At 51.5% G+C, this 26181-nt stretch overlaps 1 protein-coding gene across 3 annotated transcripts in view; it reads left to right on the forward strand.

The window, feature by feature from the left end:
- MTCL2 (microtubule crosslinking factor 2) overlaps positions 1-26181 on the forward strand; it is a 68699-nt gene that overhangs the window by 11254 nt on the left and 31264 nt on the right. For all 3 annotated transcript variants that reach the window (XM_007116781.4, XM_028498453.2, XM_028498454.2), the window contains exons 2-3: positions 10199-10423; positions 17138-17296. In XM_007116781.4, the coding sequence (XP_007116843.3) occupies positions 10199-10423; positions 17138-17296 (384 nt within the window). The remainder of the gene's footprint in view (positions 1-10198; positions 10424-17137; positions 17297-26181) is intronic.

Consider the following 26181-nt stretch of genomic DNA (forward strand, 5'->3'; position numbering starts at 1 on the left):
CCCCTGCATCGGCAGGTGGACTCCCAACCACTGCGCCACCAGGGAAGCCGCGCAGTCTTGGCTTTTGAGCTGGGAGGAAAGTGGAGCTCTGCAGAGCCTTCTGCCCTCCTTGAGGTCCAAGTGTGAAGATCTCATCTGGAGCCTTGACAGACCCTGGAGGACAGGCAGAAGGGACAGCAGATGGCTTCCCTGGCCTCTCGGGGGGCTGGCATGCCGCCCTTGTGGCCACTGCTGGCCCAAACTACAGGTCAGCCCTTCCGGGCTAGGGTGAGTGGCCCGGGCCAGAGCCAGGGTGGCAGATGGGCAGGCAGCCTGGGCTTTGGCCTGAGGGAGGGACCGTGGGGGGCAGGGTGGTGTGGGAGAAGGCAGACCAGGCAGAGGCTCCCTCAGAGTGAAGGTTCTGGGTCCCTTAGCTCGGCTGTCATTCTTCCTGGTCTGTTGTTGCCCATTGGTGGGTTGGGTCCCTAGAACCTGGGCAGGAGGTGATAAATTTGGGTAAGGTTTGAAATTGGGCAGGGACGCAGTTGGGCTGGGACCTGTGATACGCTCCTTGAAAGAAACACGGGGTTGAGATGGACACAGTGGGCTTAGAAGGGTGTGGAAGGCTTCTCTGAGGAGGTGGCATTTAAGTGGAGGCTTCAAGCAGGGCGGGGAGCCGGTAGTGGGAGATGCAGGGGAGGGGAATCCAGGCAGAGGCTTAGAGGTAGGACAGGCAAGGTGTCTTCTGGCTGCTGGGAGAAGACCCGAGTGGCTAGAGTGTAGCCAACACGAGGAGGAATGGGGGGAGATGAAGATGGACAGGTAGGCAGGATCAGGCTTCTGTTTTGCTTTCAGGTCCGGTGATTTACATACTGTGAAATGAGTTTTGACAAATGCACACAGCTCTGTTAACCACCACCACAATCAAGACAGAGAACCATCGACCTCCAAAATTCCCCGGTGCCCCTTTGTAGTCAGTTCCTCCCTCCTCCCCCAGCCCCTGGCAACCACTGATCTGTTTTCTGTCCCTATAATCTTGCCTGTTCCAGAGTGTCATGGAAATGGCTTAATACAGCATGTAGCCAACGGAGTCTGACTTCCTTCACTTAGTATAATGCATTTGGGCTCCGACCACGTGGTTGTGGGTCTTGGCATTTCCTTCCTTTTTATTGCCGAGTAGTGTTCCATTATATGGATGTACCACCATTTAGCCATTCACCAGTTGAGGGACATTTAGGTTGTTTCCAGATTTTGGCGATCGTTGGAGGGTTTTAAACAGGAGAGTAACAGTTTACAAAAAATCACTCCATGTACTAAGTGAAGAACAGATTAGTGGGGAGCAGACTGACCGTCACGGGGACTAAATCCAGTGATTTGGTGATGAATCTGGCCCACCATAGATACTCACTAATTGTTCATACAAAACGGCTATGCTGAGGTAGCCAGGGAGGCTTCTTGGTGGAGGTGGCATTTGAGGTGGAGCAGTGAGGAGGTGGGAGACAGATGCAGAATGGAAGGAGCCCCAGGCGGTGCAGAGTTCCTGTCGGAGCAAGGTGGGCTGAGACCCCGGCTCCCTGCTCCTGACCCAGCCTTAGTATCCCAGGGTTTCTAGAATGTGGTGTGCAGGGCCCTAATCAGAGTTCCCTGGGGACTCTGGGTGAACAGGCCCCTCCCAGGGTCCACCCTAGCCCTGTGGGGGCTGATTCTCTTGGGTGGGAGTTGGCCAGGGAACCTCTGCGCTGGAACAGTCTCTTCCTTGGTGGCTGGTAAGAGGCTGCCTCCTCGTGCCTTCAGGAGCCTCCTGTCCCCCTGGTTCCTTCCCTGTCCCCTGTGGGCCAGCTGGGAGCTGTTGCTGAGGCTCACCCACCCATTGTTGCTTTTGCTGTGTTTCTGCAGAGGGGCTTCGTGTTTGGTCACTTTCACCTCCAGCCGCATGGGTCGGGAGACCTCACCATCTGCTTTTCCACACCAGTTCCATCAGACCCAGGCATCTGGAGTCACTGCGAGTGTTCCAGTAGCCCCACATCTCACCCCCCACTTCTGTCCTCATTGTGCAGAGATTAATCATCTTACATCCCTGTAGGTTTCCTGCAGAAAGCATTCTTTCTTGGAACATCTTATTTTGTTTTGGCTGCCCCGAAAGGCTAGCAGGAGCTTAGTTCCCCCACCTGGGGTCGAACCCGGGTCCACGGCAGTGGAAGCACCGAGTCCTAACCGCTGGACCGCCAGGGAATTCCCTGGAACATTTTACTTATTTATTTAAATTTTATTTTTATTTATTTATTTTGGCTGCGTTAGGTCTTTGTTGCCACATGCGGGCTTTTCTCTAGCTGTGGCGAGCGGGGGCTACTCTTCGTTGCGGTGTGCGGGCTTCTCATCGCGGGGGCTTCTCTTGTTGCGGAGCGCGGGCTCAGGTGTGCGGGCTTCAGTAGTTGTGGCTCTGGGGTTCAGTAGTTGTGGCTCGCGGGCTCTAGAGCTTAGGCTCAGTGGTTGTGGCGCATGGGCTTCGTTGCTCCACGGCATGTGGGATCTTCCCGGACCAGGGCTCGAACCCTTGTCCCCTGAATTGGCAGGCAGATTCTTAACCACTGCGCCACCAGGGAAGTCCCTCCTGGAACATTTTAAAGGTGGCGTGAAAGCGGAGCTCTGCTTCTCCAGCTTTATGCCCTGATGGTGGAGAGCGGGGGTCTGGGGTGGCAACCCAGACCCCACAGATGAGGCGGCTCCAGAGGGCACACAGACTCCATCTTATTTTGCACCATGTGCTGAGAGTAATTCTCAGAATAATGTTTTTAAATGTTTAAAACAAAATATAAAGGAAAGCACACATATTGAAATATAGTTATCAAAGTATATTTTTAAATTATGATATAGTAATATGTGTGTTTATTAATTTATAAGTTCTGGAAACAGGTCTGTTAACTACTGTAATTTCAAAGTACTGATGAGTGTATACAATATTTTGACATTTCTGCAACAACTGTTATGGGATATGAAAATATCTGGTTTCTTTTGGTGCCAAGGCTATAAGTACTGCTGATACAACTGTGGCTTGTCCAGAATAGAAGGAAATGTTAGTTTTTGGTTAGCATTAGTGAAAGTAAAGACGTGATTTTTTTTTTTTCCCTTCCCATCCAAGTTCATGGACTCCCTGCATTCTGGTGCAGATGAAAGAGCCTGAAGTCTGCAACCTGAGTCCCGCTTGGAGGTGTCTCTGTGTGACCCTGGACACAGCCCACCTCCCCTGTGCTCCTCTGCGGTTCTTTGCCTCTAGAACAGAGATGGTGATTCCTGTCCTGCCTGTCCATGGAGCTTCTGTGAGGACCCGTGAGATGATTCTCATGGAGTGTCTTTGTAAACTGTGAAGCTCCGTGCTGCCATGCAATGCCACGCTATTATTCGCGGTAGTGTGAGCTCATGTTTGGCCCTCCGGCCCAGCGTGGACCAAAAGACTCTTCCTGGCCAATTCCCTCAGGATTCCTGGGAACCAATCCATTTCGGGGAGCGGGTCTGCCCCTGAGAGGCTGATTCCTGCAGGCTGACCTCATGGGTCATTAGGGGATGTGAGGGAAGATGGACAGAGGTATACTTGTGGGCAGGGAGTGGGTGGGTGAGCTGAGGTTCGAGAGACCCTGCCCATCCTCCTGAGGTGGCATGGGGGTCTGAGGCCAGCCCTGGAGCAGCCTAGGCTCTCCCTGACTCTTTGCAGCTGACCTGGGGCTGGGATCAGGAGGGCCTGCCCTCTCTGGGCTGTGAGAGAGGCTGGGCAGGGCAGAAGCCATACTCCTTTCATTCATTCATCTACCCACCCATAGACAGTGATGGGTGCCTGCTCCATCCCATGTCCTGTCCTGTGCTGGGGACCAGACACGAGTCAGACCCAGCGCCCGCCCTCCCCGCCAGCTCTTGGGGAAGATAGACTTGAAGACGAGCAAATGTGACCTAAAGTTTTTAGCACAAGAAGAATGGAGTTCAGAGGGTGGGGTTTGAATCAGATTGGGGGAGGAGGGAATACTCTGGAAGGATGAGAAAGTTAGCAGTTAGCCTGGCAAAGGCTCTCGAGCAGAGGGAATAGCCCAAGCAACCCTGGGAGTAGAACACACAGTTAAGATGCACTGGCCCAGGGTTACAGGGCTTGTTTGGATTCCAACTCCACTGCTCCTTTGCTTGAGCAGCTCTGGGAAACTTCTGAGCCTCAGTTTCCTCATCTGCAAAGTGGGAACATTTTCCCTACCTACCTCACAGAGCTGGTTAGGGGTCTAACTATTGTGCACGTACTGTGCTTGGACTGGGCCTGGTAATTAGTGAGCTTCCCGATAGGTGGTGGCTATTTCTTCGTCGTGGAGTGCCTGGACATGGAGGGCAGAGGCAAGACAGAAGTGGGGAGGAGACCCGGGGTGGGTGGCTGGGGGATGGGAGATGTGTGTGCTCAGATTCCAGGGTAAGAAGCTTGGACCTAACGCAGAGACCAGTGGGAACTAGTGGAGGAGATAGAAAGCTATCTGCTTTTTTTTTTTTCCAAGTTTTTTCCAATAAACAGGTATTACCTCTATACTCAGAGCAAAAGAAACATTGTCTGTAAAGGGAAAGGCTGACTACCCTGGCAGCAGCGTGGGTGCCCGATCTGTCCCCCGTCCTCCCCGCTCCACTCCCCATTCTCGGTCCCGGTTAAATAATCAGGTTAAGCTTCAAGGGGAGGAGAGGTTACCTTGAAGGAGCGGCCGGAGAGGATGGGTTTGGAGGCCTGGCAGGCTGTGCCTGATCTGATCACCTTTGCTCAGCTTCTTTAGTCCGGACTTTCTGACCGGGGTGGGGGTGTGGGGGGGCGGCGGTTTGAGAATCGGGGGCCCCTGGGCTCTGAGGTGGGCACTGCTGGGCAGTGTGGCCTCTTCCTGTCTGCAGTGGGGGATGAAGTCTGGGTTTCCCCACCGACGTTGGGGGGGGGGTCTCCGACAACCTTGTTGTATAGCCACTGGGCTGGCTTAGTTCAGTGGTTGGCCCCCTCTCTCCGCATTTCCCCGTGGCTGGGGTGAGAGGCTCAGCGGGCCCTGAGCTTTCTTTTTTTAAGGAGGAAATTTTTTTAAAATTAATTTATTTTTAAAAAATTTTTGGCTGCGTTTGGTCTTCGTTGCTGCGCACGGGCTCATCTCTAGTTGCGCCGAGTGGGGGCTACTCTTCATGGCAGTGTGCGGGCTTCTCATTGCGGTGGCTTCTCTTGTTGTGGAGCACGGGCTCTAGGCACGCGGGCTTCAGTAGTTGTGGCACGCGGGCTTCAGTAGTTGTGGCACGCGGGCTTCAGTAGTTGTGGCTTGAGGGCTCTAGAGCACAGACTCAGTAGTTATGGCACGAGGGCTTAGTTGCTCCGTGGCATGTGGGATCTTCCCGGACCAGGGCTCGAACCCGTGTCCCCTGCATCGGCAGGCGGATTCTTAGCCATTGCGCCACCAGGGAAGCCCCACTGAGCTGTCTTTGAAGGCAAGCCTGAGCTCCCCACCCACTACCCGCCAGCGATTCCCTACCAGCTCCCTCGGTTGGATCATACAGTCCCTGGATGAAGTCCTGGGAGACTGGGAGGCTCTGTGAGGTCCAAGAACCTCTGGAGGGAAGCAGAGTCCTACCCTCAGCCCCCTCCCCATGTCCCAGCAGCCCCTTTCCCAGCCCCCACCTCAGACCCCGAAAGCTCAGCTTCTGCTGCACACATCCCAGCAGACCCAGCCGTGCGGGCCACAATTCAGCCTTTGTGGACTCACCCTCTCACGTGGACGGTGCCAGGAGGGGCTGACTGCATTCTGCCTGCAGCTGGGACAAGCCCCCGAGGGGCCTGGGCCCCCCTTGGCCACCACGGAGAGATGGAGCTGGCATGAATGCAACATCCTGCATTTGCAGAAATGGACTGTGGTGAAGGGCAGGCCTGGAGAGACAGCTGCTCATGTGAGAAAGGTCATTCATTCATTCACTTCTTCAATAGATGCTTATTGAGACCCTGCTCTGTGCCAGGCTCTGGGCTGAGGACTTGTGAGCTGAGACACGTGACTCTTGCCCATTTAAGGAAAGAGGCCGGAAGGAAGGGACTTCCCTGGTGGCGCAATGGTTAAGAATCTGCCTGCCAATACAGGGGACACGGGTTCGAGCCCTGGTCCGGGAAGATCCCACACACCGTGGAACAACTAAGCCCGTGCGCCACAACTACTGAGCCTGAGCTCTAGAGCCTGTGAGCCACAACTACCGAAGCCTGTGTGCCTAGAGCCCGTGCTCCGAAACAAGAGAAGCCACCACAGTGTGAAAGCCCATGCACCGCAACGAAGAGTAGCCCCCGCTCGCCGCAACTAGAGAAAGCGTGCGTGCAGCAACGAAGACCCAGTGCAGCCAAAAAATAAATTAAGAAAAAAAAAAAGACTGGAAGGAAACACACTGCATTAGAGTCACTCGGGGGCCCCCATTTCCAGGGTTTCGGATTCAGTAGTTCTCAGTCAGGGCGTGAGGATTTCTGACAAGTACCCCCCGCAGTGTTGCTAATGCTACTGGTCCAGGGACCACACTTTGAGAACCACTGTGATTCAAGACCAGGTGGAGGAATGATGAGTGGTTTATGTTTTCTGTTTTCAAAACTGTCTTTATGATCGTCATTTACTTTTTTTAATAATTTTTTTATGATTAACATTTTTTAAAATTAATTAATTAATTTACTTTTGGCTGCGTTGGGTCTTCGTTGCTGCATGCAGGCTTTCTCTAGTTGCAGCGAGCAGGGGCTACTCTTCGTTGCAGTGCACAGGCTTCCCATTTCAGTGGCTTCTCTTGTTGCGGAGCATGGGCTCCAGGCGCGCGGGCTTCAGTAGTTGTGGCACGTGGGCTCAGTAGTTGTGGCACACGGGCTCTAGAGCGCAGGCTCAGTAGCTGTGGCGCACAGGCTTAGTTGCTCCGCGGCATGTGGGATCTTCCCAGACCAGGGCTCTAACCCGTGCCCCCTGCACTGGCAGGCGGATTCTTAACCACTGCGCCGCCAGGGAAGTCCCGTCATTTACTTTTATAAACAGAAAAATCAGTTTTTAAAAACAATATTTATTTATTTGGCTGCATTGGATCTTAGCTGCGGCACGCGGGATCCTCATTGCGGCATGCGGAATCTTTTTTTTGTTGCACACGCGGCTCTTCGTTGCGGCACATGGGCTTCTCTCTAGTTGTGGCCCTCGGGCTCTAGAGTGCGCGGCCTCAGTAGTTGCGGTGTGCGGGCTCTCTAATTGTGGCACATGGGCTTAATTGCCCCGCAGCATGTGGAATCTTAGTTCCCCAACCAGGGATCGAACCCGCATCCCCTGCATTGGAAGGCGGCTTCTTAACCACTGGACCACCAGGGAAGTCCCTAAAAAATCAGTTATTTAAAAGTTAGAAAAATAAATGGTCCCCCAAAATGACTCCAGTGCCCTGGGTGTGGTCCTGTGTTGTGGGATGTCACCTCCCATGATCTAAATGTCATACATCTTTTAATGTAGCCCAGCGTCATTAGCTTGTGCATCCCCTGCACTTCCCTTTGGCTCACCCTGCACTTTGGGTCCACTCCGACCCCCAAATCCTCCCTGTCAACATGTTCTGTAAATAGTATGGTGAGGATTTGAACACAGGCCCATCTGGAGGCTGGTTTAGCTTGGATTTAGCCAACTGGCCCACACTTCCTGAGTGCTGTTTCCTTTATGCTTCCTTAATCTTGCCAGCTGAAATGCGTGTGGACCCCTCACTTCCTCATTTCTTTAACTGGTGTGATCATTGACTGTCCCACTTCCTCCTTCTCCGCTTTTAGTTCTGTCTGCTTGGCGTGGGGGGGAGGCCGAGTCTGTGTCTATATTGGGGTAGAGTTGGGGTTCCTGATGAGGGGACCATTCCTCTGCAGCTTGATGCAGGCAGAATCATTCACTTTGCGGGGTGCTGCTGAACCCACCCTCCCCCAACTAGGAGCGAGGCTGCGGTGCCAGGTGGGAATCAAACCCTTCAATTGCTGGTGGGAATGGGACAGTATCTGTTGTGGTTGAGAGAAGCAGGTACCCTGTCGTCCCCTCTGTCTTCCTTTCCTGTGTTCAGAACCACTTGAGAAATAGTCCCAGGAGTAACTGGGTACAGATGGATATCAAAACCTCCATGGGGCTTCCCTGGTGGCGCAGTGGTTGAGAGTCTGCCTGCCGATGCAGGGGACACGGGTTCGTGCCCCTGTCCGGGAAGATCCCACGTGCCGCCGAGCGGCCGGGCCTGTGAGCCGTGGCCGCTGAGCCTGCGCGTCCGGATCCTGTGCTCCGCAACGGGAGAGGCCACAGCAGTGAGAGGCCCGCATACCGCAAAAAAAATAAAAAATAAAAATAAATAAAAATCTCCATGAACTTTCATACTAAGAACCAGCCTGAAGGTGCCACTTCCTAACCCTGAATTAAACCAACCCATCCAGTCTCAGGGGCGCTGGGAACCCCAGGCCATTCCCCCGTAGGGAGCCACCCATTTTCTTTGGGGAAAGGGAGGCTCAGAGGGCTGGTGAACCCAGCTCTCCAGATTGTGGTCCCTCTCCAGGGCCTGCACAGTGGTTTGTTTGTTTGTTTGTTTGTTTGCTTCTTGGACCCACCCCGCTCTGCCATCAGCACCATTTCTAGGTGCTTTCTGTGAGTCCTCTGGGATGCCTTTCGCAGGTCATTCATCTCCTGTGACTCGGTTTCTCTTTTTAGTGTACAATCTTATTTAATCCGTTCAATCACACTAAGGGCAGATATTATTATTTCCATTTGTGACTCAGCTTTCACATCTGCTGTTAGACATAGTAATCATCCATTTCTTCTCCTGGGTCTCCCCACTCATCCCCCTACACTTTGTGTCTAATGATTGTTTCACGTTGGTATGTCTTTTTGTGATTGTTTACCTAACAAGACATGCCTTCATGCACTTAGTATTTGTTGGGAGCCTGCAGGATGCTGGGCCCTGTGCTGGGTGTGGGGCATACAGCGGGGAGTGAGGTAGACGTGGGGAGGCCCCCCCAGGCACTCACGGTCTCTCTGGGAGACAAACTCTTAAATGAAGAATTGCTGATATACCCATGATGACAAAGGGGAAGTGAAGGACATCTGGGAGTTGATGACAGAGCTGGTCAGGAGCTGCCCTGAGGAAGTGAGGTCATCCACCTCAACCCCCTCCACCTAAAACCCAGACTCAGATTCTTTACTCAACCCTTCAAGGCCCTGGATGGCTGACGCCTGTCAGTTTCCCCAGCCTCCACTTAACCCCTGTAGCTACCCTGGCTGCCTTGCTGTATCTTGACACACTGATCTCTTTCCTGCCTCTGGGCCTTTGCACACACTGCTCCCTGCCTCTCTCTGCATGGCTGTTCCTTCTTGCCTCAGCTCAAATGTCCCTTTAAAGGCGGCCTCCCCGACCTTGTCCTCTAACATAGCACCTTCCCCCATTACTCTTTCATATTACCCAGGTGTTTTGGTTCTGGTTTTTTGGTTTTTTGTCTGCACAGCTCTTAACAGTATCTGAGGGGTTTTTTTATCCTTCAGTTTACTGTGTCTTGCCAATGAGACTTGGGGCTCCATGCAGACAATACAGAAAGGGCCACGTTTGTCTTGGTCACCACTCTCCTTCCCCACCCCCTGTGCCTGCACAGAGCCTGGTACACAGCTGGTGCTCATAAATGCTTGTTGAATGAGCCTCTTCTGCTTCCCCAGTGTATTACTTTCCTATTGCTGCTATAATAAGTTACTGCGAATTTGACTTAAAACAATCCCAGATTATTATCTTATAATTCTGGAGGTCAGAAGTCTGAGCAAGTCTCAGAAGTCTTTCCTGCGTCTAGAGGCTGCCTGCATTCCCTGGTTCATGGCTCTTTCTCCATCTTCAACATACATCACCCCAACCTCTGCCACATCGCCTTCTTCCGCTCTGAGCCCCTTGCCTCCCTCTTATACGGATGATTGTAATTACACTGTGCCCACCCAGATAATCCAGCAAAATTTCCCAATCTCAAGATCCTTAACTTAATCACATTTGCCAAGTCCCTTTGCCATGTAAGGTAACATATTCACAGATTCTGGGAATTAGGACGTGGGCATCTTGGGGGGCCATTACGCAGTCTGCCACACCCAGACCCCCCGAGGTGTGCCTAGGACAGCATCGAGTGCGCCCTGCACTCAAGTACCCTGGCCACTGCCGTAGGGCCCAGCGACCTGACCTCTCCTTCCCTCTGCAGGACGAGATTGAGGAGCTGCGGGCAGAGATGCTGGAGATGCGGGACGTCTATATGGAGGAGGATGTGTATCAGCTGCAGGAGCTGCGGCAGCAGCTGGACCAGGCCAGCAAGACCTGTCGCATCCTGCAGTACCGGCTGCGCAAGGCTGAGCGCCGCAGCCTTCGCGCTGCCCAGACTGGCCAGGTGGACGGAGAGCTCATCCGTGGCCTGGAGCAGGACGTCAAGGTAAGCCCAGGGCCCTCCCAACCCTCACAGGTGCCCTTGCTGGGGGGTAGGACCATGAGCCTGAGTGCCCAGGTCAGCTCCCTCCTCATGTGTCCCTGGGAAAGTTCCATCATCTCTTTGGGCCTCAGCATCCTCATCTGTAAAATGGGGATCCCTAGGAACTGATAGGCCATCTACCATGGTTGTCCCAAAGTGATATCATAAGATGATACCTACTAACAGCAGCTGCTGTGTGAGTATGAGCCACGCATCTGGTGCTGGGCTCCAAGTTATCTGTGCATAGTTCCATGGAGGTTTCTTTCTTGTGCTGATGGAGAGTAGTGAAGGTCTGGAGTTGAATAAGCCTGGTTTAAATCTTGGCTCCAATATGCCCTAATTTTATGATTTTGAGCAAGTCACCTGTTTCAGTTTCCTCATCTGTAAAACACGTGTAACGGCAGCCCCTGCCTCACAGGGTTCCATGAGGATCAAATGAGATCAGGTAGGTAAGAGGTCACTCACTGTAGGCACTCGAAAAGGTTAGCTAATAATAATTATTATTATTCTCATTTTCCGGATAAGGAAAGTGAGTCTCAGAGAAAGGAAGTACCTGTCCAAGTTCGTGTAACCCTCCATGTAGCTGGCAGAGCGTAGACTTATCAGCCTCCCATGCTTGCTGCCTGACCTTGCTGATCTTGGCCTCAGAGAGCAGGAGAGGGATGGCCTGGAGGCTGGCAGATGGGGCTTCCAGAAGAGAAGTCTGCCCTGCCTGTCTGTATGAGTGCTGGTCTGGGGGCTGAGAACTCCAGGGGACCTGGCCCAGCACCCTGCTCTCAGAACTCAGCCCAGTGTTATCCAGGGATGTAGGAGCTGGGGGTAGGGGCATCTGGCAGTCTTCCTGCAGGGGCGACCTCTGAGGTGAGGCCTGAGGTGGAAGAAGGAATGTTGAAGGAAGAGGGCCCCTGTAAGGGGAGGTGAAGAGTGAGCACCAGATCCACACCGGCCTTTTCGTCTCCCATTGTCTTGCATGTGCTGTGGGCACACGGGGATTGTAGGTCTGCTGTACAAGTGAGGAAACAGCTCAGAAAGGTTATATCTCCAAGGCCAAAGGGTACCTGTACCTGAGAAGGCAGCTCTTGGGATAAATTGTTATACAAATATTCAAATTCCAGGTACCAGATGGAGAGGGTGTGGGGTGAGGGAGAGCCCTGGAAGCTTAGAGGAATCTGAGTTTGGGTCCAGGTAGTTGGGGCTTTGGGGCGAAGACACCGAAAAGTCAGCCTTAGATGAGGAAGGGGTGGAGGAAGGCTGGAGATGGGAGCAGACTAGCTGGCTTGCCTCTGTGGGAGGAGCTGAGAGCAGCTGGTGTGCGTGTGTAGAATGGGGAGGGGGGGAGGCCCTCTGGAGTCTGGGCGGAGGGGAGCGGCCCCTTCTGTTGGGATTTGAACTAGCCAATCAGCAATTGGCTTGGCCCCTTCCCTCCCTCCTCTCCCTGCGCCTGCAGCTGGAGCGCTGAGCTCATCCACACTGGCCTGGGCTGGACAGCTTTGGCCGCCTCTCTGTGTCCCAGGTGCTGGGGATGTTCTGGGGCATTTGTTGGAGGCTTTCAGAATGCTGACTTTCCTGGCATCGCCTGGGAGGGCTTGAGAGACCCAAGTGTGGAGGGAACTGGATGCTGCCTGGGAGGGTATCCCCGGGGGCCCTCTGACTTGCTCTGCCAGCAAGAGTGGACTGGCGTGAGGGCCACCTCTTGGAGTCCCAGTTTCCCCTTCTGTTAAAAGGAGGGCTTAGGGCAGCTGAATCTTCAGAGCTTTTGCAGCCCCAGTGGTTTAGGCAAGCAGGTAGATTACTGGTGAGGGTGCCATGAAAGAAACCTCAGGCCTTGGCCCCCCCCTCTCCCTCACCCCCACCCCCAGGCTCTCTCACTCTCTGCTGGTTCTCACAGCTGGCAGGACCCACAGAAGCTCAGCAGGAACATTGTTCAGCATGAGGAGGGCAGGGGTGGGGGTGGGGGGCAGAGACCTGCTCTACCACTTGCTTGCTGTGTGGCTTTGGGAAAGCTCCTTGACAGCCCTGAGCCTCAGTTTCCCCATGTGGAAAATGGAGATGCAACAAGTCTCTACCTGTAGAGATTTTTGTGAGGATAAAATGAAATAGCTCAAGTAAAGAGTGTGCTGAGCACAAAGTCTGGCTCGGGATGCTCCCTCAGCAAATGAGCAAATGTTACCTGGGGTGTTACTGTTCAGGAGGAGAACTTAAAAGGCACTAGTGGGACAAATGGCTGGACCAGGGTGGAGAAGGGGGCCAGAATCTCTACCTCCCTGGGTAGATAAGTATAGCCTGGAGGTTTGTTCACCATGGGGATTCCCAGGCCCCACCCTCAGGGCTTGGGATCCTGTAGGAGGGTGTCTGGTCCCGGGTCCCGGGAATCAGGGATGAAAATTCCCACCTGAAGGGACTCTTGTGGGAGGCCCGAGGACACAGCAGTAAAACAATTCTTAGAAATAGGTGTTGCTGGAGAAAAAGTTCTGGCTCTGGGTTTAATCCCTGGGTGACCTGAGCAGGTTACTTTCTCTCTTTGATCCTCAGTTTCCTCATCTGTACAATGGGGGTGACATTCCCACCCTCCCGGGGTTCCTGGGAGGATTTAGCCACACAGAGCCCAGATGCTGCCTGGACAGGGGGTGCTCCTTAGTGAGAGTTCCTATCCCACACCCTGGGGATTCAGAGTGACAGAGACCCCTTAAAGCCTTAGGCCCAGGAGCCGAGGGGCCGATGAGCGAGGTGGCTGTGGCCTGGAGGCTGCTGGTTGCATTTGGCAGGAGCCAGGCCCCAGCGCTGTAACAGTGACCTCATGGCTGAGAGCATTTGTTTGTGCTTTGGGGATTTGCCCTGGTTTCCAGAAGCTGCAGCTGCTTCACCTCCTGTAGTATCTCAGCCCCACAACCTTGGGGATAGTTGGAAGGATCATGAGAAGATCAAATGAGACAGGCAGGTGGGGCCCCGTGAGCCCCTGACACAGTGAGCCCACTGTTGCGCTTATTTTTAATACTCTTATTATGTGATATTAATATAGTGTGTCTTCAAGCTTCAGGCCAACAGCGGCTCAGATTGAGAGCAAGACTCCAGAGTTGACCCACCTGCTTTCAGATCTTGGGTCTGTAGCTTCCTAGCTGTGTGGCCCTGGGCAAATGACCTTTCCTTTCTGAGCTTCTGAGTGGGGATGATATTCAAAGCACGTTCCCAGGGGATGAAATGCATGTGGTGGGTGCTCGGGGAGTGACAGCTGATTCTTCCTGATTACCTGTGAGAGCCAGGGGGCCCAGGACCACTGAGGCTCAGAGAGAGAAAGGGAGAGGCGCAGGCAACCAGGCTCCTGCCCTCCAGGCAGGCATGCTCTTTGCTCCTGTGGGCTTCCATCAAGGGCACAGGGCTCCGTGGGGATCTGAGATTAAGGGCTCTTTTGTCCACGCTGGAATTCTGTAAGCTGCCTGGGGCTAGGCCTTCTTAACAAAGCACCTCTGGGGGCTAGAGAGCAGTTGGAGAAGGGGGTTCCATGGAGAATGGGGCAGAAGGCAACTGGGGACTCACGGAAGGGATGAAATCCATAGAGTCACTCATGAACCCAAGAGGATCCAGGAATCCACATGGATCATGACTTCTTGGTGGGGAGTGGGTCACCTGCCCAGGTCAAGGCCATGGTGGGGATGGAGTGAACCCCAGGTGGAGAGGAGCTGGCCCAGGTGGGAGCATAGTTGGGAGAGGAGCCCCGGCTCCTCCCAGCAGCTGATCCCTCATCCCAGTCAGGGACACAGCCCCCCTCTGGACATTTGGGGGTGTGGGCAGTTGCGGGGAGCATCCCCAGCCAAGCTAAGGCATGTGCAGCTCCCCATGTTTCAGTCATTCACTCCTTCATTTCCCTCCCTTTTTGCTTGCTGGGGTCTTGGATTTGTTTGTTCATCCAACAAGCATTTATTAGGCACTTAGTGTGTGCCAGACCCTGCGCTGCTACCGGGACACAGAGATATGAAGGAGCCCCGGCAAGGCCTGGGGCCTGGACCTCTGTGCTCCACCACTCCTGCCCCCAGGGGCTAAGCAGATGAATGAATGAATGAATAAATGAATGAATGAATGGAGTATTGATCAGGACAGGGACTCACTGGGTGACCTAATAGCCTAAAACTTGGGACCTGGGGCTGAACACCCGGACACTAAACTCAAGAGTGAGGTTGTGGGGTGTTGGGCCAACCTGGATTAAAATCAGTGCACGGAGGTGAAGCAGTAATCTTGACAATGCATTAAAAATCATACTTTTGAGCACCTGCTATGTTCCAGCCACCAGCCCAAGCACTATGTCGTTTTTTTTTTTTAATTTTATTTATTCTTTTTACAGCAAGTTCTTATTAGTTATCCATTTTATACACATCAGTGTATACATGTCAATCCCAATCTCCCAGTTCATCCCACCACCACCCCACCCCCCACCTCTTTCCCCCCTTGGTGTCCATACATTTGTTCTCTACATCTGTGTCTCTCTTTCTGCCCTGCAAACTGGTTCATCTGTGCCATTTTTCTAGGTTCCGCATATATGCGTTAACATACGATATTTGTTTTTCTCTTTCTGACTTGCTTCACTCTGTATGACAGTCTCTAGATCCGTCCACGTCTCTACAAATGACCCAATTTCATTCCTTTTTATGGCTGAGTAATATTCCATTGTAATATATGTACCACATCTTCTTTATCCATTCGTCTGTCGATGGGCATTTAGGTTGCTTCCATGACCTGGCTATTGTAAATAGTGCTGCAATGAACATTGGGGTGCATGTGTCTTTTTGAATTATGGTTTTCTCTGGGTATGTGGCCAGTAGTGGGATTCCAAGCACTATGTCTTTTATTCCTCACAGCAGGCCGTGTGACTAGGCTATATCAACCCCCTTTTACTGATGACCAAACCGAGACTTCAAATGGTTAAATAACCTGTCCTGGGTCACACACCCAGTGAGGGCTGGAATCAGGCTTGAATCTAGTTTTCCCACCTGCAGAGTCCTCGTTCTGCTAGTGAGGGATTGCTCCCCCCACTTTGTGGATGAGGAGGGTTTGGTGGCCTAGAGAGACTGTGGGAGGAGCCTCGTGGGCCAGCTTCCAGCTGTCCTAGGAGATCTTCAGGGGGCTGAGAGAGTCAGTGGGCAACGGAGGGAGGAGGGGGAGGCAGGGCTCGATTTCCTTTCTGGCTGTTGTTTTTCCTGGCCTGCCTTGCACACTGCCAAGGGGTCCGTGCCGAGTTGGGCCTGGGCCCAGGCAGAAGGCAGAGCCAGGGAGGGCCCTCTTCCCTTCCGGCAGGGAGGAGGTGCCATGGCCATTTCCGAGACTGGCAGGCACGGGGCACTGGGCTGTCTGCCCCACACATACCTCTTGCTGGCAAAGCCCTCATACCCCTTGTGGAGCCTGGGCCACGCTGGCCCTTCAGCCAAAGCCCCTGAGCTCCCTCCAGCTTGGCCCACACTAGCTAGCTCTGTTTGACTCTGAGCAAGTCATTTGCTCTCTGAGCCTCAGTTTCCTTGCCAGTAAAATGGGGGCAGAGTTGGAGTGAAGAGGAATGAATCTGGCACATAGCAGGTATTCAACAAATGCTAGTACTTAGTCCACTTGGGGATGGAGGCTAGTTGTGATTTACCAGCTCAGAAGGGCCTTCCTCATCCCCAGAGAAGAGACCCCCTTTCCTACCTTTCACCCCAGCCAGCAGGGGACAGGACAGAGGGGTCCTCAAGGAAACGGGGTGCTCTTGCAGCAGAGTCCTGGAACCGGGATTGGAGTTTGCAGCTCCATTAGCTCCTTCTGTAGGGATGACTTGGACATCTGCCCAGCCTTTGTCACTGGGGGCATGTTCTGTATCCCAGACAACTGGAAATAGGCCTCAGGGTCTGTGTCACATTGTGACCCTCAGCAAGTCATGCCCCCTTTGGGCTCAGCGCCTCCCAGCCAGCAGCCACCACTTACCCAGTGCTCACTGTGCAGGCACTCAGCCAAGCCTTTGTGCAATAGCTGATTCAGTCCTCCTGTCGGCCCATGAGGTTGGTGCTGTTATTATTGCACCCATTTTGTAGTTAAGGAGAGACCCAGAGTAGGGAAATAATTTGCCTAGGAACGTATGCTGGTCACTGGCAGAGATGGGGTTCAGATGTCTCTGGGGATGCCCATCTTGCTCTGGGTTTCCCCTCTCTTTAAAATGAGCTTCTTGGGGGGTAGTGGTCATGGGATGAATCGGGAGATAGAGACTGACATATATACACTAATTTGTATAAAGTAGATAACTAATAAGAACCTGCTGTATAAAAAATAAATGAATAAAATTAAATTTAAAAAATAAAATGATCTTCTGGTCCTGTCTTAAGCTCTGGTGAGAACTGGGCAAGAGGGTGGACAGAAGAGGCTTTTGGAAGCATCAAAAGGCCCAGATAAAAGTAAAGGCATTGCTAAGAACAGGCACTGCCTCGATAGCTCTCTGGGAGCTGAACTATGATGTGGACATAGGAAACACGGGGTGCCTGGGTTTGGGTTTTGGTTCTACCACTTCCTGGCTGTGCGACCCTTGGTGAGTTACTTGACCTCTCTGTGCCTCAGTTTCCTCTTCCCTAAGTGGGGGTGATGAGAGTACCTGCCTACTCTGGGGCTGCTCTGTGGTAGAAGTAGGATGGCCTGCTCATGCCCTGCTCATCACCCACCTTTGCTCAGGTCTCTAAGGACATCTCCGTGCGGCTGCATAAAGAGCTCGAGGCGGTGGAGAAGAAACGGGCGAGGCTGGAGGAGGAGAATGAGGAGCTTCGGCAGCGGCTCATTGAGACCGAGCTGGCCAAGCAGGTGCTGCAGACGGAGCTGGAGCGGCCGAGAGAGGTGAGGGCCCCGTCCACCCCGGCAGGGCCAGGCCTGGTCCGGGCAGGCATGTGCCAGCCCCATCCAGCCAGTGTCTCCGAACCTCTGTCTCTGCACAGTTATGCCTCCCTGGCAGAGCTGTCTATTCATTCACTGCTCCAGCACACACTCCCTGAGCACCTACTGTGTTCACTGTGTGCTGGATACTAAGGACACAGGGGTGCGTGAGAGACACCTGGTTCCTGTCCTCGAGGAGCCCACAGGCTAACGAAGGAGACAGTCAGCCATCAAAGGACCACAGCTGGGAGAGGACTGCCTGAGAAAACATGCAACAGTGCTGAGCAGGGGACCCAGCCCTCTGTGCCTCAGTTTCCTCATCCATAAAATGGGATAGTAATACTTCGAAACATTGGAAGGATTAAGTGGTATAGATTTTGTGGACATGCTTTACGGACTGCCTGGCACTGCCACTCGGTATAAAGTCACTGCTGGGTCTGGGCCTCTGGCTGGTGTCTCAACACGTTTCCAGGACACAGATGCTTTTTTTTTTTTTTTTTTTTAATGTATTTATTTAATGTATTTATTTTTGGCTACATTGGGTCTTCGTTGCTGCGCTCGGGCTTTCTCTAGTTGCGGCGAGTGGGGGCTACTCTTCATGGCGGTTCGCGGGCTTCTCATTGAGGTGGCTTCTCTTGTTGCGGAGCACGGGCTCTAGGTGCACGGGCTTCAGTAGTTGTGGCTCGTGGGCTCTAGAGCGCAGGCTCAGCAGTTGTGGCGCACGGGCTTAGTTGCTCCGCGGCATGTGGGATCTTCCCGGACCGGGGCTCGAACCCTTGTCCCCTGCATTGGCAGGCAGATTCTTAACCACTGCGCCACCAGGGAAGCCCCAGATGCTTCTTGAGTGTGACCCCAGGCACCAGCTTCTCTGTCTTTGGTCATGAGAGTCCCTCCATCTGGCATCCCATTCTTCCTTCTGCTGTGTGTTAGGTGTACAGCATGTTAAGCACCATGCTAGACACTTTACATGATTTTCAGAAAGGCCCGATGAGGTTGTGATTGTACCAGTTTTATGGATGAAAACACAGCCCTGAGGGAGGGAGCGATGTCCTCCAGGTCACGTAGGACCCAGTGGGCTGTGCAGATTGGAAACCATCAGCCCAGGTGATGCCTAAGGGCTGGAATCCTCCAGAATCCAGGGGTCTGTGTCCCAGGCGGCCCGGGTGCCTTCTGCCCCCAGAGGCACAGCTGGGCCTCAGCTGTCTGGCTGCTCATGAGGCATGCTAGGATCGAACGTTGTTCTGGGGCACGGTTCTCACCTTCCCAAGGGCAGGCGTGCCAGCATTCCAGGACAGACAGCACAGCCCTGAGGCCATAACAATCCTCTGCTGCCCTCCCCGCTGGGTGTGTTGGTGTGACGTGCCAAAGGCTTCTCGGTGTGGAGATGGGAGGTGTTTGCTACTCAGGGCTGCCCAGGGCTGCGTGGGAGGCCCCCTCCCCCAGGCAGCCTCCTGCCCTCCATGGCCTGGCCAATAACAGGGGACCATCTTCACACATCTCATTGCTGCCACCGTTGATAGTGAAAAGGAGAGACAGTTTCAGAAGGGGCCTCGATGTCAGCCTGTTCCCATTGTAAAGGAGAGGGAACAGAGGTCCAGAGAGGGAGAACCTGCCTGAGTTCACCCAGCCTTTCCTTGACTGAGATGGGGCTGAGACCCTGAAGCCACCTCCCCTAAGTTTCAGTTTCTTCATCTGTGACATCAGGATAATAACAGTACCCAGTTTATGAGGTTGTTCATGATCATTCATAAGATTAGGTAACCATAGAACACTGTGAAGAAGTTAAAAAGACTAAGGTAGTATAGCAGTTCCTGAGAAAATTAAACAGAATTTCCAAATAAGCCAATTCCACTTCTGGGTATATACCAAAATTGAAAGCAGGGACACGAACAGATGTTAGTACCCTCATGTTCATAGCAGCATTATTCACGGTAGCCAGAAGGTGTAAACAACCCAAATGTCCATCAATGAACAAACAAAAATGTAGTATATACTTACAATGTATGTATAATCTTAAGAAGGAATGTGATTCTGAAACAGTCTACAACGTGGGTGAACCTCGAGGACACTGTGCTCAGTAAACTAAGCCAGACACAACAGGGCAAGTATTATATGATTCCACTCAGATGAGATACTGAGAGTAGTCAAATTCATAGAGACAGAAAGTAGGTTAGAGGTTACCAGAGCCTGGAGGGAGGAGGGTATAGGGAGATATTGTTTCATAGGTACAGCATTTCAGTTTGGGATGATGACAAAGTTCTGGAGGTGAATGGTGATGATGCCACCGGATTGTACACTTGAAAATGGCTAAAAATAGCAGATCTTATGTATATTTTACTGCCATAAAAAAGGGAAAAATGGTTAAAATAGTAAATTTTATATTAGGTGTACTTTCCCACGATTTAAGGAAAAAGGCAGATACATATGCACTGATGTGGAAAGATCTCTAAGGTACATTGTTAAGCAGGAAGAGAAAGCTATAGAACCATACATATTGTGCAATCCCACTAATTATTTTGGAAAACCATACAGAACGAACTCATTTTGAAGCATGTGTCTGTATGTGCAGATGCATAGCCTGGAGAAAGTCTGGAGGAAAACCCCGTGAACTGAGGCATTAGAAATGGTGGGAGTAGGGTAGGCAATGGCTTTTGCTTTTTATTCTATGATTGCTGTATTTAGGGGGTTTTTTTTGGGGGGGGTGGTTATTATTAGTGAAATTTTAAATAAAGTCAAGCATGTAAAGAGCCCTTTTTGGTGCCTGGCACACAGTTGGTGCTCAGGAAACACTGGTTCACTTCCTTTTGCAGGCGATGTCAGTGAGGCTGGCCTAGCCCTCCCTGATGTGCCCCTCGGTGTCTTAGGATCTGCGGAAGGAGGCGTGGCCCTGTGTTTATTTGCTGATTGCCCCCTCTCCTCCCTCTCCTTCCTGATATGGTTTCTATGGAGATGAGGGTCCCTTAGCAGTTCTTCTGCCAGAGCTGTTCCAGTCCCATCATCGAGATCTGCCTTTGCCATCCTGACAGGTTGCTGTGGCGATGCTGTCACCCGGCTGGGAGCAGGAGCCCCTGGCCTGAGCTGATGTGGTTGCTATGGAGATGGCTCTTTGCTAGAGAGAAGGGAGGGTGGCCTGCCCCAGCTGTGTTCTGCAGTGGCACCGTTGCCAGCTGGGCTGCAGCTCAAAAATCGTAGCACGAGCCACCGCCACCCCCAATCCAGTATCATTCCCCGTCTTTGTATTTTAGGCAGAAAGCCAATATCAGTGTTGATGGGATTTATTATAACATAGCTGCTGTGTCTGAGTGCTTGCTCTGTACCAGGCACTGCACTAAGCATTTTATGTGTGTCTTCATGTTGTGTAGCCAGCAGCCTCCCACGGTACATAGTGATTTTGTCCCCATTTTATTTTATTTTGTTTATTTATTTTTTTGGTTGCTCCACACAGCTCGCGGGACCAGGGCTTGAACCCAGGCCCTCGGCAGTGAAAGCGTGGACTTGCTGTATATAGATGGGACAGGGGAAAGACAAGGATGGGATCCTAACCCAGGACTCTCCATCTCCCAAAGCCACACTAACTCTTACGGCGATGCCCGTGCCCTCCTTGCCCCATCCAGGGGCCTTCCTAGAACCCGGCTGTGTTTCGGAAACCTCTGAAGAGGCCACTCACTCCAACGAGTACTTCCTTCTCTGGCCCGGGCTTCTTGGCCTGATTCCCACTCTCATGGGGTAGGAAGGGCACTCACCATAGCATCAGTTCACCTGGGTTCAAATCTCGGTTCTGCTGGCGCCGTCATCTGATGCAGCCTAGCCGTGGCCTGTGTGCGGCAGGGCAAACTCGAACTTGGAGTCACACGGGCCTGAGTTTGAATCCTGGCTTCGCCACTTATTTGCAAATAACTGTAGCATTGGGCAAATCATGTAACTGCTCCAGTGCTGTTTGTTCATTTATAAAATGGGAATATGGGGACTTCCCTGGTGGTCTGTGGGTAAGACTCCACGCTCCCAATGCAAGGGACCCAGGTTCGATCCCTGGTCGGGGAACTGGATCCCGCATGCATACTGCAACTAAGAGTCCGCATGCTACGACTAAAGATCCCACGTGCCGCAACTAAGACCCAGCACAGCCAAAATAAATAAATAATAATTTTTTAAAAAATGGGAACGTGAATCCCTACATCTCAGAGGTGTTTGTGAGAATTAATCAAGACAAGCAGGTGAAATGCTTAGTGGAGAATAAGAGCTCGGTAAATACTGGTTATCAGTGTCATCACCCTCACAACCTCTACCATGGCTGGGGGCCTGGAGAAGCATTTACCTTAGTTCAGTAAATATCCTTCTGCTGCCTCTAGCAAGGAGCTCTCCGTATCAAACTGCCAGTTGCCCATGGACGGAGCAGTTAGGTAACAAATCAACGCCTGCACTTGGCGGCGTCTGCCCCTGTACTTTGATTTGGGGTCCATGTCAAACCACTCTGCTTCCTCCACCCAAATGGCCTCCCTCAGCCTGGAGCCACACCACCTCTCTAGCTGCTTCAGCCACTTTGGAGGAAGAATGCCTCAGTCTTTGAGATGCACCCCTACCCCAGGCTCCCCCCTGGAGTAAATTTGGTACACACAGCACAGTCTGTTTTCAGTGAGACCTTTTCAAACATCCCCTCTAAATTGGATGAAAATCTACCCAACTGTTTTGGCAGAAGGCTCATTTTATTCCTTGAAGGTTGGTCTTTGTTTCCTGGCAGCATGGAAGCATGGAAGGTGTTAGAAGACAGGGGGCCTCTCCAGAGCTGTGCTCAGGCAGCCTCTCCGTGTGGGCTGGAGGGGCGGAGGTACCCTCTTCTAATCTCCTGGAGAAGGGCAAGGGAGGGCAGAGCTCCTGCTCCTACTAGGAGCTATTAGACCAAGGATGCTTAGAGGCGCCACCCTGGCTGCTCAAAAGCGGCCTTGTGAGTTGCTGGTGGGTGGGGAAGCCCCTGCTGCGTGCCAGGCCAAGGACTGTGCCCTCGGGGTCCTGCACTTGTGACTGGCATTCTTGTTGGTGCCCGGATACTGTCCTGCCCTGCCCCAGCCCGCCCACCTGAGGCCCAGGGCCAGAACATCTGCCCCTGGGGGTTCGACAGTGGGGCTGTGAGGGGCCTTGGCTCCCTGGAGGGGCACCGCAGTCCCCCAGGCCGCCTGGCCAGCTGCTGCCCTGCAGAGAGGAGGAAGGTCTTTGTGCTCTGTGAGCCTGCCTTGTTTTCCCTCCAGAGCCGCAGAGCAGTGTGGGAGCCCAAATGGCTTAGATGAGGTGGGGGGCAGGGACAGGGGCAGTTCCATCCAGAAAAGGCTGGAACCACTTTGGTCCTGAAAAGGTTTGCTGCTTCAGCCCCTTTTCTCTGCCCACTGCCCTCCCTGTCTGGTGGGCACTCAGAACTCACCCTCTGAAAATGTGTTGGAATGGTGTTCATGACTTTTCTTGGGGAAGTACATTTTAAAAACATTTTATTATAACTTTCTCCTCCTACCCAACAGGTAATAATATGCGTAGTAGAGAAAGACGAGGAAATACAAGTAAGCCATAAGGAGAAAAAGTTTCACCTGTAATCCAATATTCAGAGGGAATTCCTCCGAGTAATTAGCAAATTACTGTTTGGGTGGTAGTACTTCCCAATATGTTGTACTTCCAATACGTTTTTCTATGTATGCGCACACACATATTGAAATGTATATATGCATTTTTTTTACTAAAAATGTAATATAAGCTCAGTGAAGCAAAAATTTCATTACAAAAACATATAAATGCATGCCTAGCATACCTCTAAGGGTGGACACATCAGACTGGTTGCATTGGTTGCCTCGGGCAAGAGAGCTGGTCAGAGGGTTCACTGTATTCCTTTTTGGGTTTTCTGAAGTTTGCAGTATGTGAGCGTGTTCTCCAAAATGTAAGAAATAATAATAACGATACATAAAATGAAAGAAGAAAGGCTCCCCTAACCACTTCCCTCAATTCGACGCCTGACTCAGCCTAACCTGTGATTTGGTTTGGTTTGTGTCTTTTCAGGCCTTTCTCTGTGCTTATATGATGTATATTCCTCTATGTATTTTTTTTCATAAAGATGGGATTATGTTACATGCACAGTTTCTGTAACATACAAAATAATATAGCATGAACACAGACTGTCTTTTTAAATGCTGGATGTTTTGGGGTTTTCTTCTGCTTAAGGTGCTTATTATAAAAGTCAAAGATCACAGAGTCAAGTAAACATAGGAAGGAAAGTCTAAAAGAACACCATCTATTTCAGTATTTTAAACACAGAGCCAGAGATCTAGAAGGAGCTCCAGCTGACCCTCAGCTGTGGTCACCCTCAGGAGGAGAAGGGATGGGGGTGTAAACAGGGGAGCTTCTGCTTCGTCAGAACAGTACAGATTTACAGTGAGAATGTGTCTTTATATATATATATTTTTTAATATTGTATGATTTTTTTAAAACTTTAAAGAGAAAACGCTGGAGGACTATGTCTTCCCTCCTGAAAAATTGTGGGGGAAGAAAAGTGCAAAGTGCAAGTTCCCTGTACTCTCATCGTTATCAGCCTGGTGCATATTCTTTAGACCATATTCCCCCACCATGCACATGTACACACGTGTATACACACACACACACGCACACACACACACACAAACACAAACACATCTTATTTTTATAAAAATGGTAACATGTTCTAGCTTTTTTTAAATAACAGCTTTATTGAGATATAATTCACATACCATATAGTTTGCTTTTTAAAGGATACAGTTCAGTGGTTTTTAGAATATTCAGAGTTGTACAGCCGTCACCACTCTCTAATTCCAGAACATTTTCATCGCCCTAGAAAGAAACCCCAAGTCACTCCCCATTCCCTCTTCCTCTTCCTCCCTGGCAACCACTAATCTACTTTCTGCCTTTGTGGATTTGCCTCTTCTCAACACTTCATGTAAATGGATTCATACACTATGTGGCTTTTTGTGACAGGCTTCTTTCACTCAGCATGATGTTTTCAAGCATGTTGTAGCATCGAGCAAGGCTCGATTCTTTTCCGTGGCTAATATTGCCTTGTGTGGCTATGCCACGTTTTGTTCAGCCATTCATCAGTTGGTGGACATTAGGGTTGCAGGTTTTGTTTTGCAGTTTCCTTCTTTTCCCTTACCAGGCTGTCTCAGAGATTTTACCATGTCAGTGAACCTCACTCTCCCTCTGTCCTTTTTAATGGCTTTAGGCTTTGTGTTATCTCACTCCTTTATATGTGATGGCTGGGACCTCTCAGTGCCTCTGGAGACCCCTGGTTCCCCTTGCTGTCACCCCACTTCCCTCCTCCAGAAAGTCTACAGTGGTCACCTAATCCGTGGCTCAGTTTTGTATTGGTAGATGATGAAATGGAGTTTCAGAGAGAGGAAGGGGTTCACCCAGGATCATAAACTCCGTGTTGACGGGGTCCCAGCTGAGTTCACAGCTCCTCCCATCAGCTTGTGATGGGCGGGCCCAGATCTGCAAGCCTGACCACCTGACTCCCGGGCCCCCACCTCACCACTCCAGGAGGGGTCTCTGAGCATCCCCTTCCCAGGCCCCTTTTGTAGGAGGGGGTCTTTGGGGAAGGACTTGTTTTGTGGCCCTCACCCGCACCTTCCCTACTCTTTCCTCCTTGCCTTGGAAAGATCCCCATCAGTCCTTCTCAAATACTGGCTCCCTGCTCTTGGCACCCGCGTCTGAAATATCAGCCTCTGCCTTCTTGCCTCATTTGCATTTCAAAAGGTCTCTTTAGGAATTGATTCGGCTCTAAGATGAACTTAAGAGCCTGTCTGGGGTTCATCTCCCTGGCTCTGTGGTTCCAAGCTTAGCTGCACATTAGAATCACCTTGGAAGCTATTTAAAAATACTGATGCCTGGGACCTACCCAGACCAATGATGTGAGACTCTCTAGGGTTGGGACCTTGGGCATCTTTTTTTTTCTTTTTAAGTTTCCCTAGGTAATTCTGATGTGCACCCAGGTTGAGAACCACTGTGCTGGCTCCACTCTGTCCCTTGTCCAAGAAGGCACATTTTCTCCTTCCAGGTCTTTGGAGCTAGAACAAGAGCTCTGTGAAGAACTGGTCCCAGGGACTTCCCTGGCGGTCCAGTGGTTAAGACTTCACCTTCCAGTGCAGGAGGTGCCGGTTCGATGCCTGGTCCGGGAGCTAAGATCCCACATGCCTCATGGCCAAAAAGACCAAAACATAAAACAGAAGCAATATTGTAACAAATTCAATAAAGACTTAATTTTAAAAAAAAGAACCGGTTCCAGGTCCGCTCTGGTTTTGCTGTGGGACCTCTCTCTAGCCTTCAGTAAACTGGGGGCTTGGATTAGATCAGTGGTTCTCACCTTCAGCGACTGGGTGTGAGAGGTGGGGGACCAGGAGCCCATGTATTTGGACTACCTGGGGGCATGCTCGAAAATTACCTGCCTGACTTGAAAAGTCAAATGTAACCTGAGGGTGATTTTTATATGCCACTAACATGAATCACCCCTCTCATGGGAAGAAGTGTTCAGTGGACTCATGCATCTAACTGAGTGACTTTTTTAAACGTTGAGAAAGTTCAGAAATGATTTTTATAACAATTCCTCAAATTCCCTCCATTGGGCTTGTGCCATTTTGCGTTCTTACCAGTGAAATATGAGTGATCCTGTTTCTCCATAGTTTCATCAGTAGAATGTGTTGTCAGGTGTTTGGATTTTTGCCAATCTGATAGGTGAGAAATTGTATCTCAGTATAGTTTTTTTTTTTTTTTTGTGGTACGCGGGCCTCACACTGTTGTGGTCTCTCCCGTTGCGGAGCACAGGCTCCGGACGCGCAGGCTCAGTG

This window comes from Physeter macrocephalus, chromosome 14 (genome assembly GCF_002837175.3).
Source record: "Physeter macrocephalus isolate SW-GA chromosome 14, ASM283717v5, whole genome shotgun sequence".
Lineage (NCBI taxonomy): Eukaryota > Metazoa > Chordata > Mammalia > Artiodactyla > Physeteridae > Physeter > Physeter macrocephalus.